Raw genomic sequence first — 17,878 nt, 5'->3', positions numbered from 1 at the left:
TTATTTAAAGAAATGTTCAAGGCGGTTCTATCTATGTAGCCCTATGGATGTGTTGTCTATATTCAGTTATTGTCCAAATCTATTTTGTTAAAATGTGTTTCCGCCCGGTTTCGAACCGGGGACCTTTCGCGTGTGAGGCGAACGTGATAACCACTACACTACGGAAACTTAGGTAAGGCTTCGTTGCGCTTAGACTCTAATGAACGGAGGTTGCTTGTTCTATTTCCTTCAATGGTGGAAAAAGTACCCAACTATTATACTTGAGTATAAGTATAGATACCTTATTAATAGAAAGTTAAAAGTCAAAGTCACCCAGGAAAATAACACTTGAGTAAAAGTCTAAAAGTATTTGGTTCTAAATACACTTAAGTATCAAAAGTAAATGTAATTGCTAAAATATACTTAAGTATCAAAAGTAGAAGTATAAATACTTTCAAATTCCTTCTTTTAAGCAAAGCAGATGGCACCATTGTCTTGTTTTAGAAATGTATGGTTAGCCAGGGACACACGCCAACATAATTTACTAAAGATGCATTTGTGTTAAGTGAGTGCCAGATCAAAGGCAGTAGGGATGACCGTGTGTTTTCTTGATAAGTGCGTGAATTGGACCATTTCCTGTCCTGCTAAGCATTCAAAATGTAACGAGTACTTTGGGTGTCAGGTAAAATGAATGGAGTAAAAAGCACATCATTTTCTTAAGGAATGTAGTGAAGTAAAAGTAAAAGTAGCCAAAAATATAAATAGTCAAGTACAGATACCCCCCAAAAACTACTTAAGTAGTACTTTAAGGTAATTGTACTTAAGTACTTTACACCACTGATTACCATGGCATTTCCACTGGTTATTTGAAGAAATGTCCAAGACGGTTTTATTTATGTATACTATAGGCCACGGATCATCAACTAAATTTAGTCGCGGGCCGATTTTTTCCTTGGGCGGATTGTTAGGGGACCAAAACATAATTACAAATCATTTGTAGACTGCAAATTGACCACACAAAGGCCAAACAGATATAATATTTGACCAAAACACAATCATTTCAAACCTTGCTTACATTTGTATATCATCACATATATCTTTATTATGCGTGGGAATACTTGGAACATATTTCCAAAGCATGGATTGTTGTCATAGCATGTCCATTGACTGCCAACACTACAGTGTAAGGAATCCAGTAATTTTGTAAATCTGGGTTAACTATCGTTTTAATTATGCGTGGGAATACTTGGAACATATTTCCAAAGCATGGATTGTTGTCATAGCATGTCCATTGACTGCCAACACTACAGTGTAAGGAATCCAGTAATTTTGTAAATCTGGGTTAACTATCGTTTTAACTTCATTTAGGGAATGCATTTCGTACCTGTTTCCGTAGTGTAGTGGTTATCACGTTCGCCTAACACGCGAAAGGTCCCCGGTTCGAGACCGGGCGGAAACACTTTTTCCAAAATTTGACAGCACCCTAGGTCTCAGAACAAATACATTGACTAAATAAATAGAATGGACTTGGACATTTCTTCAATCACATTACGTAATAACCATTTAATAATAATTCCCCTTTGGGATATACAGAATTATTCAGTTTGAAACAAAACCCCCTTGGAGTTACATATTTACTGCGTTGCATGATATAGTTGTTTATGTAACAATCTGCTACAATTGGAGATAAATGGCAACAGTGTATGTGTATGATACGATGAACTGTGGATAAAATGTACTTTGTGTCTGACGCGACTGCGCGTTGAAATACAACTCCCACAACCCTGCACTCCTTGAAAGACGCAAGTGCGCATGCGCTGTTCAACCCATTATTTTGTCCTCCTCAAGCCACAAATAAAGAACAGGCTGAGTGTTCTTTGATATGAATTAAATATTAATATACGGAAACATTTTGTTCCTGTTCAATGCCACTCGTATACATGGAGTTACACGATACATAGCTTTGCATTTTGGCCGGGCTGTAAAGCCCGCCGTCGGGGGATTCGAGGCCGAAAACACTGCGGAGTGACAGCACGATAGCTTGGGTGTTTAGCTATTTGGTTAGCTAGCCTGCTAACGGAAGGGGTTCGAGAGGAGGGAAAATAAGATAGAGGAATTTTGACAACTCCGTCTTTCAGGCAGAAAGGGCTGCGGCTGCCCTTTTCCTGTCAAACCTGCCGAGCGGATGGCGCACCTACGCGACATGCAGAACCAGGTAGGTAGCCTAATCTGTAGGGACTGTCACCCCGTTTAGCCAAGGCGAACCCCGATGACTGCGAGGCATTCGATTAATAGATGGGCGGGTTTAGGTGGGTGGGTGGGGGCGCCTAACTAAATCATTACACACTGACACAGACGACTGGAGATTTCGAAGATAGCGGAGATGTACACACCCATCCGAAATCCATTCAGCCTCCAATGTTTAATCTTGTCTCTGTCAACAACACACATCCTCCTAATCCCCATCAAGTAAACCAGCTAACCAATAACATTGTCGGTTATTTGCACGATTTATATTGTAGCCTATTTGGACAACATATGATCAAATGACCTTTCTAAACTGTAATAACCTCTTCCAAATAGATCATCCAAAACCAGAATGGCCAAATGTCTTGACAGATCCAGTTTACGAGCTAATAAAGCCTGTATTTGTGCCTTTTACTAAGTCCTATGTTGTCACTGCTTTCCTGTGGAGCAGAATTCCAGGCTGGATCCTGAGGAATACTTCACCAAGCAGGAGCACATTGGGAATATTCCATTTTATTTGGAATGGGAACCAGACAAAATTAAAAGGGCCTATTTATATAATGAATATGAATTCGGAGAGCAGAAATGATTATATCATTAATTACACCTCTCACCAAAGGCTTCAGCGAAACAAAAGTTATACTTAAATCCAAACGGGTTCTCTAGTAAATTAATAAGAATGTCTCACTCGATGATAAATGGCCTTTTTCCTTTTATTCAGATTACAACCTCAACTTTCAGTTATTGAAATGGAAATCATCTCCCAAATATATTTTTTTTTTACATTGTAGAATAATAGTGAAGACAAACTATGAAATAACACATATGGAATCATGTAGTAACCAAAAAAGTGTTAAATCTAAATATATTTTATATTCTTCAAAGTAGCCACCATTTGTCCAAACTTTTGACTGGTACTGTGTATGCATGTACAGTGGGGAGAACAAGTATTTGATAACCTGCAAAATCGGCAGTGTTTCCTACTTACAAAGCATGTAGAGGTCTGTAATTTTTATCATTGGTACACTTCAACTGTGAGAGACGGAGTCTAAAACAAAAATCCAGAAAATCACATTGTATGATTTTTAGGTAATTAATTTGCATTTTATTGCATAACATATTTATTTGATACATCAGAAAAGCATAACTTAATATTTGGTACAGAAACCTTTGTTTGCAATTACAGAGATCATACGTTTCCTGTAGTTCTTGACCAGGTTTGCACACACTGCAGCAGGGATTTTGGCCCGCTCCTCCAGATCCTTCAGGTTTCGGGGCTGTTGCTGGGCAATACGGACTTTCAGCTCCCTCCAAAGATTTTCTATTGGGTTCAGGTCTGGAGACTGGCTAGGCCACTCCAGGACCTTGAGATGCTTCTTACGGAGCCACTACTTAGTTGCCTTGGCTGTGTGTTTCAGGTTGTTGTCATGCTGGAAGACCCAGCCACGACCCATCTTCAATGCTCTTACTGAGGGAAGGAGGTTGTTGGCCAAGATCTCGCGATACATGGCCCCATCCATCCTCCCCTCAATACGGTGCAGTCATCCTGTCCCCTTTGCAGAAAAGCATCCCCAAAGAATTGTTTCCACCTCCATGCTTCACTGTTGGCATGGTGTTCTTGGGGTTGTACTCATCCTTCTTCTTCCTCCAAACATGCAAGTGGAGTTTAGACCAAAAAGCTAAATTTTTGTCTCATCAGACCACATGACCTTCTCCCATTCCTCCTCTGGATCATCCAGATGGTCATAGGCAAACTTCAGACGGGCCTGGACATGCGCTGGCTTGAGCAGGGGGACCTTGCGTGCGCTGCAGGATTTTAAATCCATGATGGCGTAGTGTGTTACTAATGGTTTTCTTTGAGACTGTGGTCCCAGCTCTCTTCAGGTCATTGACCAGGTCCTGCCGTGTAGTTCTGGGCTGATCCCTCACCTTCCTCATGATCATTGATGCCCCACAAGGTGAGATCTTGCATGGAGCCCCAGACAGAGGGTGATTGACCGTCATCTTGAACTTCTTCCATTTTCTAATAATTGCACCAACAGTTGTTGCCTTCTCAACAAGCTGCTTGCCTATTGTCCTGTAGCCCATCCCAGCCTTGTGCAGGTCTACAATTTTATCCCTGATGTCCTTACACAGCTCTCTGGTCTTGGCCATTGTGGAGAGGTTGGAGTCTGTTCGATTGAGTGTGTGGACAGGTGTCTTTTATACAGGTAACGAGTTCAAACAGGTGCAGTTAATACAGGTAATGAGTGGAGAACAGGAGGGCTTCTTAAAGAAAAACTAACAGGTCTGTGAGGGCTGGAATTTTTACTGGTTGGTAGGTGATCAAATACTTATGTCATGCAATAAAATGCAAATTAATTACTTAAAAATCATACAATGTGATTTTCTGGATTTTTGTTTTAGATTCTGTCTCTCACAGTTGAAGTGTACATATGACAAAAATTACAGACCTCTACATGCTTTGTAAGTAGGAAAACCTGCAAAATCGGCAGTGTATCAAATACTTGTTCTCCCCACTGTATGTATGTGTATATACACTCAGCAAAAAAAGAAACGTCCTCTCACTGTCAACTGCGTTTATTTTCAGCAAATTTAACATGTGTAAATATTTGTATGAACATAACAAAATTCAACAACTGAGACATAAACTGAACAAGTTCCACAGACATGTGGCTAATAGAAATATAATAATATGTCCCTGAACAAAGGGGGGGGAGTGAAAATCCAAAGTAACAGTCAGTATCTGGTGTGGCCACCAGCTGCATTAAGTACTGCAGTGCATCTCCCCTCCATGAACTGCACCAGATTTGCCAGTTCTTGCTGTGAGATGGTACCCCACTCTTCCACCAAGGCACCTGCAGTTCCCGGACATTTCTGGGGGGAATGGCCCTAACCTCACCCTTCGATCCAACAGGTCCCAGAAGTGCTCAATGGGATTGAGATCCGGGCTCTTCGCTGGCCATGGCAGAACACTGACATTCCTGTCTTGCAGGAAATCACGCACAGGACGAGCAGTATGGCTGGTGGCATTGTCATGCTGGAGGGTCATGTCAGGATGAGCCTGCAAGAAGGGTACCACATGAGGGAGGAGGATGTCTTCCCTGTAACGCACAGCATTGAGATTGCCTGCAATGACAACAAGCTCAGTCCGATGATGCTGTGACACACCGCCCCAGACCATGACGGACCCTCCACCTCCAAATCGATCCCTCTCCAGAGTACAGGCCTCGGTGTGACGCTCATTCCTTCGACGATAAACGCGAATCCGACCATCACCCCTGGTGAGACAAAACCGCGACTCGTCAGTGAAGAGCACTTTTTGACAGTCCTGTCTGGTCCAGCGACGATGGGTTTGTGCCCATAGGCGACGTTGTTGCCGGTGATGTCTGGTGAGGACCTGCCTTTACAACAGGCTTACAAACCCTCAGTCCAGCCTCTCTCAGCCTATTGCAGACAGTCTGAGCACTGATGGAGGGATTGTGCGTTCCTGGTGTAACTCTGGCAGTTGTTGCCATCCTGTACCTGTCCTGCAGGTGTTGTTACACGTGGTCTGCCACTGCGAGGAAGATCATCTGTCCGTCCTGTCTCCCTGTAGCTCTGTCTTTGGCGTCTCACAGTACGGACATTGCAATTTATTTCCCTGGCCACATCTGTAGTCCTCATGCCTCCTTGCAGCATGCCTAAGGCACGTTCACGCAGATGAGCAGGGACCCTGGGCATCTTTCTTTTGGTGTTTTTCAGAATCAGTAGAAAGGCTTCTTTAGTGTCATAAGTTTTCATAACTGACCTTAATTGCCTACCGTCTGTAAGCTGTTAGTGTCTTAACGACCGTTCCACAGGTGCATGTTTATTAATAGTTTATGGTTCATTGGACAAGCATGGGAAATATTGTTTAACCCCTTTACAATGAAGATCTGTGAAGTTATTTGGATTTTTATGAATTATCTTTGAAAGACAGGGTCCTGAAAAAGGGACATTTCTTTTTTTGCTAAGTTTATATATATATATTTGCATACAAGTATATGGGGGATTGGAAGTGATGCAGACAATTACATTGATGGAAGCTACAATCTCTCTGCAATATTAAAGCTGATCTGCCCCATAAAATAATAATTTTAAAAAAGCTTACTAAGTCCTTCTATGTTGTCACTGCTTTCCTGTGGAGCAGAATTCCAGGCTGGATCCTGAGGAATACTTCACCAAGCAGGAGCGCATTGGGAAGGGCTCCTTTGGAGAGGTCTACAAGGGCATCAACAACCGCACCAAAGAGGTAGTGGCCATCAAGATCATTGACCTGGAGGAAGCCGAGGACGAGATCGAAGACATACAGCAGGAGATCACTGTACTGAGTCAGTGTGACAGCCCCTTTGTCACCAAGTACTATGGCTCCTACCTGAAGGTAAAGCTAAATGCATAGATAGACAGAGACTGAAAGAGAGACACACACACAGACATACATACAATAATATACACCAATATATACACACGCACACAAACTCACACACTCTGAGACTTCTGCCTATGTTCAGGTCAAATCTCACAGCAAGCCTTAGCATTGAAAACGTCTCGGTCTCTGTTTCTCCAGGGCACTAAGCTGTGGATCATCATGGAGTATTTGGGTGGGGGATCAGCTCTGGACCTGGTAAGACAATGCCTTTCCTAATGGCCCCTGAGGGGATAAGTACAATTGTATTTAATTGAATCAATGCCAATTGTTTGATTCATAAATGCTGACTTAGATGTCTGATTAATAAATTCTAACTTACAATACAAATGCATGAGTTGGAGGATGTACACAGCACACATATTTAGCAATAATCTAAATAGGCTCTCAGCAAGAAACTCTCCCTTTCTCTCTCTCTCTCTGTCCCTCCCCCATTATTTCTCTCTCTTCAGCTACGTCCTGGGCCTCTAGAAGAGACCTATATCGCCACCATACTGAGGGAAATACTGAAGGGACTGGAGTACCTGCACTCTGAGAGGAAGATCCACAGAGATATCAAAGGTTCAGGCTGCTCTCTTTGGTCCTCTATCAATCTGTCTATGCAACAGGACAGCACTCAATAACAGAATCCCCCAACCATCGAAATGATACCCTGAGCCTGCACTCTCCTGGCGGTTTACGTAGTGTCGTGGTTATCACGTTCGCCTAACACGCAAAAGGTCCCCGGTTCAAAACCGGGTGTAAACATATTTTCAAAAAGTAAATAGCAGCTGCTGCGGAACCGACTTTTCGTTCCCCCGAACTAAAGGTCTCAGTGTCTGCACGTGTTTTATCTACTTGACGCACAGTCTCTGCTCTACTTGTAGAGAACAGGGGTGTATTCATTAGTCAGATTCTATTGAAAAACGCTGACGTTGCGAAACGTTTTGTAACGGAAACCATTTACTCCAAACAGAAAACATTTTACAACGAAAACAAGAGTTTCTATTGGACAAATTCATGTAGATCCCTCCCCGTTTTGTTTGCTCTGTTTGCTTCCTAGAGTAAACGGTAAGCAGTTTCCATTGCAATATGTTTTGCAACAGAATACGACTAATGAATACACTCAAATCAAATCAAATTTTATTTGTCACATACACATGGTTAGCAGATGTTAATGCGAGTGTAGCGAAATGCTTGTGATTCTAGTTCCGACAATGCAGTGATAACCAACAAGTAATCTAACTAACAATTCCAAAACTACTCTCTTATACACAGTGTAAGGGGATAAAGAATATGTACATAAGGATATATGAATGAGTGATGGTACAGAGCAGCATACAGTAGATGGTATCGAGTACAGTATATACATATGAGATGAGTATGTAAACAAAGTGGCATAGTTAAAGTGGCTAGTGATACATGTATTACATAAGGATGCAGTCGATGATGTAGAGTACAGTATATACGTATGCATATGAGATGAATAATGTAGGGTAAGTAACATTATATAAGGTAGCATTGTTTAAAGTGGCTAGTGATATATTTACATCATTTCCCATCAATTCCCATTATTAAAGTGGCTGGAGTTGGGTCAGTGTCAATGACAGTGTGTTGGCAACAGCCACTCAATGTTAGTGGTGGCTGTTTAACAGTCTGATGGCCTTGAGATAGAAGCTGTTTTTCAGTCTCTCGGTCCCAGCTTTGATGCACCTGTACTGACCTCGCCTTCTGGATGATAGCGGGGTGAACAGGCAGTGGTTCGGGTGGTTGATGTCCTTGATGATCTTTATGGCCTTCCTGTAACATCGGGTGGTGTAGGTGTCCTGGAGGGCAGGTAGTTTGCCCCGGTGATGCGTTGTGCAGACCTCACTACCCTCTGGAGAGCCTTACGGTTGAGGCGGAGCAGTTGCCGTACCAGGTGGTGATACAGCCCGCCAGGATGCTCTCGATTGTGCATCTGTAGAAGTTTGTGAGTGCTTTTGGTGACAAGCCGAATTTCTTCAGCCTCCTGAGGTTGAAGAGGCGCTGCTGCGGCTTCTTCACGACGCTGTCAGTGTGAGTGGACCAATTCAGTTTGTCTGTGATGTGTATGCCGAGGAACTTAAAACTTGCTACCCTCTCCACTACTGTTCCATCGATGTGGATAGGGGGGTGTTCCCTCTGCTGTTTCCTGAAGTTCACAATCATCTCCTTAGTTTTGTTGACGTTGAGTGTGAGGTTATTTTCCTGACACCACACTCCGAGGGCCCTCACCTCCTCCCTGTAGGCCGTCTCGTCGTTGTTGGTAATCAAGCCTACCACTGTTGTGTCGTCCGCAAACTTGATGATTGAGTTGGAGGCGTGCGTGGCCACGCAGTCGTGGGTGAACAGGGAGTACAGGAGAGGGCTCAGAACGCACCCTTGTGGGGCCCCCGTGTTGAGGATCAGCGGGGAGGAGATGTTGTTGCCTACCCTCACCACCTGGGGGCGGCCCGTCAGGAAGTCCAGTACCCAGTCGCACAGGGCGGGGTCGAGACCCAGGGTCTCGAGCTTGATGACGAGCTTGGAGGGTACTATGGTGTTGAATGCCGAGCTGTAGTCGATGAACAGCATTCTCACATAGGTATACCTCTTGTCCAGGTGGGTTAGGGCAGTGTGCAGTGTGGTTGAGATTGCATCGTCTGTGGACCTATTTGGGCGGTAAGCAAATTGGAGTGGGTCTAGGGTGGAGGTGATATGGTCCTTGACTGGTCTCTCAAAGCACTTCATGATGACGGAAGTGAGTGCTACGGGGCGGTAGTCGTTTAGCTCAGTTACCTTAGCTTTCTTGGGAACAGGAACAATGGTGGCCCTCTTGGAGCATGTGGGAACAGCAGACTGGTATAGGGATCCAGGCTACTCTGGCGAAAGCTGAATCAATGTCTGCAAGATCACATAATGATAGTATTATACATAACACAACCTAATTCTTCTTACATTACTGTAAGACAAAAACACCACCACATCTTTCTCTCGTGGCCAAAACTGAACAGCGCGCCACGAGGCATAATGCTACACCATCTGCTTTGAAATTCGCTCACTGTACATAATTCAAAACAACACTTTAGGCTACTTTGAAACAACACTGTGTTACTCAAGAAGATCTAAGTATCCCCATTAAACTGATTGAGATCAACTGGTTAGTAGCGGATGGACGTTTCACCGGTAAAACTTGAAGAATTATAATTTGCGATTAACAGAAAAATGTGAAGGGAGAGACCAAATGTGTGCGGAAAGTAGAGGTAAAGAAACACATGCGCAGAACGTGAAATGCACACGAGCAAAAGTTCGGACCTTCAATCAGGGTAAAAAAGTAGTTTCCGCAGCCACTCCGATATGTTACACTCAAGTGCCAGTTTACTAGATACACCCATTTAGTACCGGGTGGGAAACCCCTTTGCCTCCAAAACATCCTGACTTCTTGGGGTCATAGATTCTACAACGTGTGGTATCAAGGGGCCTAAAGTGTGACAGGAAAACATTCCCCACACCTTTACACCACTGCCACCAGTCTGTAATGTTGACACCAGGCAGAATGGGCCATGGACTCAAGCTGCTTACGCTAAATCCTGACTCTGCCATCAGCATGACACCAGGCAGGATGGGCCATGGACTCAAGCTGCTTACGCTAAATCCTGACTCTGCCATCAGCATGACGCAACAGGAACCAGGATTCGTTGGACCAGGCAATGTTTTTCCACTCCTCAATTGCCCAGTGTTGGTGATCACACATCCACTTGAGCCGCTTCTTCTTGTTTTTAACTGATAGGAGTGGAACCCGGTGTGGTCGTCTGCTGCAATAGCCCATCCATGACAAGGACCGACGAGTTGTGCATTCTGAGATGCTGTTCTGCACACCACTGTTGTACTGCACCGTTATTTGCCTGTTTGTGGTCCGCCTGTTAGGTTGCACGATTCTTGCCATTCTTCTTTGGCCTCTCATCACCCACAGGACTGCCGCTGACTGGGTGTTTTTTGTTTGTTTCACCATTCTCTGTAAACCCTAGACACTGTTGTGCGTGTTAACCCCAGGAGGCCGGTTCTGAGATACTGGAACCGCCTGGTACTGATGATCATACCACGCTCAAAGTCACTTAGATCACTCGTTTTGCCCTCTAACGTTCAATCAAACAGTAACTGAATGCCTCGATGCCCATCTGCCTGTTTATATAGCAAACCATGGCCACGTGACTCACTATCTGTAGGAACGATCCATTTTCATGAACGGGGTGGTGTACCTAATAAACTGGCCACAGTGTATATGTAGACAAAATCCAATAACTTGATATACTGGTACATACTTTATCATGTGGGATCATTTTATCTGCCAGTTCACTTCAGTTTCCATATTGTAGTAGTGTTTTGATAAAAATGGATATGGGCCGATGACTGAAAATAAACACACATACATACAGTAGGCCTATACAGTATATACAATAAGTAGAACAGTTTTGGACATTTCTTCAAATGACCAGCAACAATGAAATGGTAATAGGCTAAGCAATATTCTGCATGTGATACTCATAAACCTGCTACTCCGAAAGCACAAAGAATTCATTAGGTTCTGAGAGTGATAAATATTCAGTCTTGCAGTTGAGTTTATGTAAAGTGCACAAGAAATGGGTCTGCCAGTAACAATAATTCTCATTCCAATCTCCCATTATAGTTTTGTTAAAGAGATTTTCCGGTACTATTTTAGCCAGTAGTTCTGAAAGTAGCGCCCGCGAGCCAAAAGTGATCCCCAAAGATTGCGTACTACGTCACAAATGTGCACCACGTCATTGCTCTCTCTACTGTGTTTGCATTGTGCTAGCTGTCACTCAAATGGCAAGGGGCTGAAGCTCATTGGCTGAAACTCAAATTGCTAGGGGGCTGGCTCACGTGGGGGTGAATGTAGGGAAAATTGCGCAGCACAACTTCCAGAAAACAGTCGCTTTCAAACTTGGGATTTTGTGGCTAATTGAGGTAAGACAGTAACTCTCCTCATACACTACATGGTATGTGGACACCCCTTAAAATTAGTGGATTTGGCTATTTCAACCACATCCGTTGCTGACCGGTGTATAAAATCGAGCACACAGCAATGCAATGTCCATAGACAAACATTAGCAGTAGAATTGGCCTTACTGAAGAGCTTAGTGACTTTCAGTGGCAGTCATAGGATGCCACCTTTCCAACAAGTCAGTCAGTCAAAACATTTTCAACTCTAGGTGCTGTTATTGTGAAGTGGAAACGTCTAGGAGCAACAACAGCTCGGCCGCAAAGTGGTAGGCCACACAAGCTCACGTAACGGGGCCACTGAAGCACGTAGCGCATACAAATTGTCTATCCTCGGTTGCAACACTCACTACAGAGTAACAAACTGCCTCTGGAAGCAACTTCAGCACAATAATTGTTCGTCGGGAGCTTCATGAAATGGGTTTACATGGCCGAGCATCCGCACAAGCCTAAGATCACCTTGCGCAATGCCAAGCGTCGGCTAGACTGGTGTAATGGAGTGATGAATTGCACTTCACCATCTGGCAGTCTGACGGACTAATCTTGGTTGGGCGCATGTTAATGAAATGGAATGAGAAGTTTGACAAACAGGTGTCCACATATTTCTGGTTATGTAGTGTATATTATGCAGGTATGATCTACACGTTCACACATCCAGCCAAACAAAAAATGCAAAGTACCTGAGCATGTCTTTAATAGTTGAAAAAAATACTAAAGACTGATCTGGGTAGACCATGTAGAACTGGGCCTTAGTAGAAAACTATATGTGCCAGTGCATATGCGGTTCAGCTGACACAGATCTGTCCAGTCCAAGATGTCTTCAGAACAGGTTTATTACAGATGCTGGGTTTAACCACACTCCTTGTTTTGACTGCCTACTGTGTAAGTGTGTGTAAAAGTGGTTTTTATTGAAGCCATTAAATGCTGGTGAGGGGAGGACGGCTCATAATGAATGGAATGGCGTTAATGGAATGGTATCAAACACATGGAAACCAGGTCTTTGATGTCTTTGAGACCATTCCATTCATTCTGTTCCAGCCATTACTATGAGTCCATCCTCCCCATTTAAAGTGCCACCAGCCACCACTGATGAAGGAATAGAAAGGAAAGAAATAAGCATTAGTATTGGCTTACATGACATACCATAGAGTAGACTGTGGGGGTATACAGAATATATTATGACAAGGTACTGCTCTGCCATGGTATAATGCAAGGGGCAATGCCAAATACACTTACAGAATAAAGACCCATTTACTGGTAAGTAAACGTGACTGGAATGTATCTAAGGTCTTGCATGAGACCAGAACCAACGTGAAATAGTGGCCAACTGCTTCATGTGGAAAGGGACAGGCTTTTAGGCTATATACAACATTTGGCTACATACAGTACCTACATATTGTAGCTACATGATATAATTACATGAGGCTACATAAAATAATCTAAATGTCCACAAACACGGCTATAACTTTAACCTGACAACATGAGTAAAATAATATGCCTAAAACGATATAGCGTTACTTATGTGCTATACCAAGACTAACAAGCTAATGTTAAGATGACTGGCTGACCTCTTGGCTTAGCTAGCTAGCAATTGCATGAAGCACATGGAAAAGGAAAACATGTTACCATAAACATGGTAAATAACTGAACTGCCTTAGCAAGCAATGACATGTCACAGTACTTACAATTAGATGCATGCACTAACTGCAGGTTAAATTCAATAAAGTTGAGGCACAGTCCAAGGAGCTTCTGACTTCGATCTAACTCTGAAGATCAGTCAGGTTCACCGGGAATGACGAACTGTGATTGGCTGATATAGGTACTACTAATACAAATAAAGGGTGTTGTGGGCAAGTACAACAAACTATTAGATTGGGGCTGCTGAAACGACTAGCTAACTGTTAATTAATGGTGCTCTTTAGCTAACTGGGTAGTGTTGTGATCTAACGTTACTGATATACAACATGTATATTGTTCAATCTTGTTATTACATGTCGTTACAGTGTTTAAACAGTAGATGTTCTGATTCATCAGGGGCTGGAGATTTTGCAGGAGAATCATCCATACAAACTGATTTCTACAAAGCAATAGCTGTAGGCCAATAGATCAACACAGAGAACATTAATTGCAATCTTCTTTTTGAATGATGTAAGTGTTGTGATGATATCTATTGAATGTAAGTTCTCACTGTAAGTCACTTTGGATAAAAGCTTCTTCTAAGAGGCATTTATTATTATTATTATTATATATTGACCACCAACCTTGCGGTCTCCCTCCCCTTCTCCCTCTCTCTGTGGCAGCTGCCAATGTGCTGCTGTCAGAGCAAGGCGACGTGAAGCTGGCAGATTTTGGCGTGGCGGGCCAGCTGACCGACACCCAGATCAAGAGGAACACATTCGTGGGCACTCCCTTCTGGATGGCGCCCGAGGTCATCAAACAGTCGGCGTACGACTTTAAGGTCAGCAGCCCCCACGGAGTTGGCAGTTGGCTCAAATATGTCCTAGTCTGTAGGGTTGGTTGTCAGAAGGGTTTATTTCTGTTAGTTCAGGATATTCAATGAAACTCCAATCTGAGAAGAGCCTCTTATTGTCAATTAACATTTTTCTATTTTTGAATTGGAAGATCATTTCACTTCCTTAATTGACTGAATTGAGGTGGAATTTACATTAATCCTGCTGCTGCTTATTTGTTTTTGATGTCAGCCTCTTTAAACATGTTCAGCACATCCCTTATGAATTCTGTACACATAAATATCAAGTGTGTCTGTGTGTGAGCACATGTGTTTTTATCTGTGTATACTTGGCTGGCTTCCTCCTAGGCGGATATCTGGTCCCTGGGCATCACGGCCATTGAGCTGGCCAAAGGGGAGCCCCCCAACTCAGACCTGCACCCCATGAGGGTCCTCTTCCTCATTCCGAAGAACACCCCTCCCACCCTGGAGGGATCCTACAGCAAGCCCTTCAAAGAGTTTGTGGAGGCCTGCCTCAATAAAGACCCGCGCTTTGTGAGTCAATTAATTACTCCTTTGACAATGATTTTCTGTTGAGTGCTAGGCTTAATCTGGGTTCTGGGAAACTGGCTCTGAGAAGTCTACCTGATTGAGGGGACTAGCAGTAGACAACCTATCATGAGCATGACTTTGTAGGCATCCTTCCATAAAAGAGAACATGGGTACTTACGCTGTTTGTTTTATTTATAGAAATAAACTTACAATACCTCTATGGTGCTGCTGGTGCACCTATATTTAGAGTTGTATCATAAAAATACCAACTTCATTTTTAAAGCGCTCAAAGCAGTCATATTTAGTATGGGAATGAATGCGTGTCTTTGTACTACGCTCTTTCCCTCCATAGAGGCCAACAGCCAAGGAGCTGGTGAAGCACAAGTTCATTACACGCTACACCAAGAAGACAGCCTACCTGTCGGAACTCATCGACCGCTACCGTCGCTGGAGGTCCGAGGGCCACGGGGAGGAGTCCAGCTCAGACGACTCAGATATGTGAGGCCCTTAACACACCCACAAGCGCAGACATATACAGTGCACAATGGATGAAGCAGTTTTGAAACACACACACAGACAACCTAACCAACATATTGAATATTTCTGACTGGCTGTAGATATATAACATGCAGTTCTCTATTTTACATGGTACTGAATTAAACATTTCAAACAGACCTGTCTCCTTCTCTTCTTCTTACAGGGATGCTGATGGTGACGACAACCAGAGTCCGATGTGGACCTTCCCCACAGTCCGACCCAGCTCCATGAACAAACTACAGAAGGGATACACACACTCCGATACAGAGGTGAGATCATGTTGGTGCACATTTAAACACACAAACGGTTTGGGCTGGGACACTGAAGTCATTTGTCTTTTTTTTAGTCTGCAGATTCAGTGAAACGCCAACCCAAGTCACAGTGTCTGTCGGCATTGGTCACTCCCATTTTCAAAGAGGTAACAAGTTACAGAAGCTACTCATTAGAATGTTCACATTGTGTGGACAATACAATTTTCCTTTTCTATTAAATTTATATCTATGCTGAAATCGAACTAATCCCTGTTTGTCCTGTCCAGTTAAAGGAGAAGCGGAGGGCTGCTGGAGGTGGCGTCGGGGCCATCGAAGAGCTGGAGAATGCCTTTAACCTGGCCGAGGAGTCCTGTCCCGGCATTTCAGACCGTCTCGTCACACACATGATGGAGAGGGTCTGCAGGTGAGTCTGGCTTCAAGCACACACACACACACAATGCCAATACACTTCAGTGACATCCTTTTCTCATCTCTTGTCCTTTGTGACTAACCCCACTGATCTGAAAGGACAAAGAATAAAAGGTGAGGTATGTCTATAAGGACACAGATGAGTGCGATTTCATTGGAGTCTTATCACTTGTGTCACCTAGTCACTCATTTAAATCTACCCTCTTCTATTCATCAGGTTCTCTCTCAATGGTAACACCACCCCCTCCTCGCGGTGAACCCCTGCTGGCTGCTACTCCAAATCCCCTTCCGTCTACTTCTATTCCCCCTCAGACCGTCCAACATCCCCCCCTCCCCATGGACCACAAAAACCCCTCCTCTGCCCCCTAGTCCACCTGACCAATCTCCCAGAGAACTTTTAATTAGTTATGATTACATATTTTTACAGTTTTTCTTTATAGAACGGAGAGTATTTAATAAAAAAGAAAGCCATGACATTAAGAGTGCTGTGTATACCTGTTAGATCAAGAGAGAAACAATCCTAAAATAAAGTCTATGGAAACGTATATGGGTTTGTGAGCTTGTCTGTTGCATCACATGCATGGGTGTTGTAGGTTTTCTATTCAATGTAGTTCAACAAATAACACCTGGGTAAAATACACATTTTAAATAATTCAGGTGTGCACCTTTGGCACTATTCCATTGTGCTTGATCAAGCACACAAGTATTGCAAGTGTTTGATATACATATTCAATCTGGGTCTGAAGCAAGTTCTCTGAACATTCTGTTCAATATAAAAACCACCATCCCAGTTTGATCGGTGGCAAGTTCCAATGTTTCCACCTGTCTGGTTCATTTTTAAGCTCCTCAGCGTTCCTCACACTGGCAGTGAGCGGCAGGGCCTCGGGTGACCTTAGTCTGAGCCAGGCCCACTGCTCCGCTGTTGCCAGGTGGTCATAGGTATGAAGACTCCTTGAGAGCGATCACCATTTTACAAGCGTTTCACTATGGGAGCTAGGCTAGTGTTAGGAGTTTATACTTTTTTTTCAACCCCACCCCCTCTGACTAGGTTGTACAAACACGTACACTGGGTTACAGTATTAATGGCAGGTTTTTGAACATTCTCTGATGTGAAAGGACCATAGTCAAAGTAGCTCATTTGGCAAAATGTTTGAGAAAAAAAATACTGCTTGCCCTAGATATTTCCATTAAAATTCTGTAAAATCAGATATGTCACTGTCATCCCCCATCAAATGCCTGCTGATGCCTACAGAAGATGCTTATTGTCATCTAGTGATGACCCAGACGTGTCCACCAGGATGGCATAGTAGAACTCTGTTGGGGTGCGGGCCATGCCAATCTGATCAAACATTCCCAGTGGGTGGCACCAGCTCTGCTTCAGGACACCGGTGATCAACAGCACCACGTTCTCAATCGTGTAGCTGTAGCATGGAGACAAAGACAAACAAGGGGGGGGGGGGGGGGGGGAATAGTGTAGGCTTAGTTCTAAATCATTTAAAATGCTTCCTTTACTTTCTACGTCAAGTCAACCACTGATATACAAAGAGTTGATGGGTGAACGTGCTATGAAATATTGCCTTCACTTCCAGTCATCTGTTGCCTTAACATTCAGCTCAGTAATTCTCAATCAAGGGAGAAAGGATTCATTTTTTAGAAACAAACTTGTGGTTAGTATTGTTTTGGCCAGCATACCAACTACTAAGCTTTAAATAATATATACATTTGGATTAGTGTGAGGAGCTCTTATACATGTTCTCTATTGATGAACGTTGTATTTCAAACTGAACAGGATCACTGAACTCATGAATCTAAATGGATGGGCAAATGAATGTGTTTGTATTTTTTTCCTCCCCAATTTCATGCAATCCAAATTGGTGGGCAAGTAACATTTTTAAAAGAGGAAAGAAGTCAGTTGAATGGATCAGTGACGGCCAAAAGCTAGCAGAAAGCGGTAGGAGGAACATACGAATGTCAGGTGAGCATACGAAT

At 43.4% G+C, this 17,878-nt stretch overlaps 1 protein-coding gene and 3 non-coding genes across 5 annotated transcripts; 3 read left to right on the top strand and 1 right to left on the bottom strand.

The window, feature by feature from the left end:
• Nucleotides 1-95: 95 nt before the first annotated feature.
• On the bottom strand, nt 96-168 carry trnav-cac (transfer RNA valine (anticodon CAC)). Its single transcript has one exon. It is a non-coding gene; the product is annotated as a tRNA-Val (tRNA).
• A 1,197-nt stretch (nt 169-1,365) lies between these two features.
• Nucleotides 1,366-1,438, top strand: trnav-aac (transfer RNA valine (anticodon AAC)). The gene has a single exon. It is a non-coding gene; the product is annotated as a tRNA-Val (tRNA).
• A 362-nt stretch (nt 1,439-1,800) lies between these two features.
• Nucleotides 1,801-16,434, top strand: stk25b (serine/threonine kinase 25b). Of its 2 annotated transcripts, XM_029624142.2 has the most exons (12): nt 1,801-2,194; nt 6,398-6,628; nt 6,815-6,871; nt 7,126-7,234; nt 13,972-14,129; nt 14,490-14,675; nt 15,025-15,170; nt 15,373-15,478; nt 15,556-15,627; nt 15,748-15,884; nt 15,989-16,003; nt 16,107-16,434. In XM_029624142.2, the coding sequence occupies exons 1-12, from the start codon at nt 2,165-2,167 to the stop codon at nt 16,144-16,146; spliced, it is 1,287 nt and encodes a 428-aa protein (XP_029480002.1). In that variant the 5' UTR covers nt 1,801-2,164; the 3' UTR covers nt 16,147-16,434. The 2 variants fall into 2 exon arrangements, with proteins under 2 accessions (XP_029480002.1, XP_029480003.1); XM_029624143.2 differs by lacking the exon at nt 15,989-16,003 and having other exon boundaries at nt 1,802-2,194.
• Nucleotides 7,348-7,420, top strand: trnav-aac (transfer RNA valine (anticodon AAC)). The gene has a single exon. It is a non-coding gene; the product is annotated as a tRNA-Val (tRNA).
• Nucleotides 16,435-17,878: the final 1,444 nt, after the last annotated feature.

The sequence above is a fragment of the Oncorhynchus nerka genome, linkage group LG20 (genome assembly GCF_034236695.1).
Source record: "Oncorhynchus nerka isolate Pitt River linkage group LG20, Oner_Uvic_2.0, whole genome shotgun sequence".
Taxonomy (NCBI): domain Eukaryota; kingdom Metazoa; phylum Chordata; class Actinopteri; order Salmoniformes; family Salmonidae; genus Oncorhynchus; species Oncorhynchus nerka.
This window is presented reverse-complemented; position numbering and strand designations above follow the sequence as displayed.

Excerpts from the sequence above, each read along its gene's own strand:
- stk25b (XM_029624142.2), top strand. The coding sequence starts at position 2,165 with ATGGCGCACCTACGCGACATGCAGAACCAG. Across the intron at positions 14,130-14,489 it reads AGTCGGCGTACGACTTTAAG|GCGGATATCTGGTCCCTGGG; the intron begins GTCAGCAGCCCC and ends GCTTCCTCCTAG. Across the intron at positions 15,479-15,555 it reads ACACACACTCCGATACAGAG|TCTGCAGATTCAGTGAAACG; the intron begins GTGAGATCATGT and ends TCTTTTTTTTAG.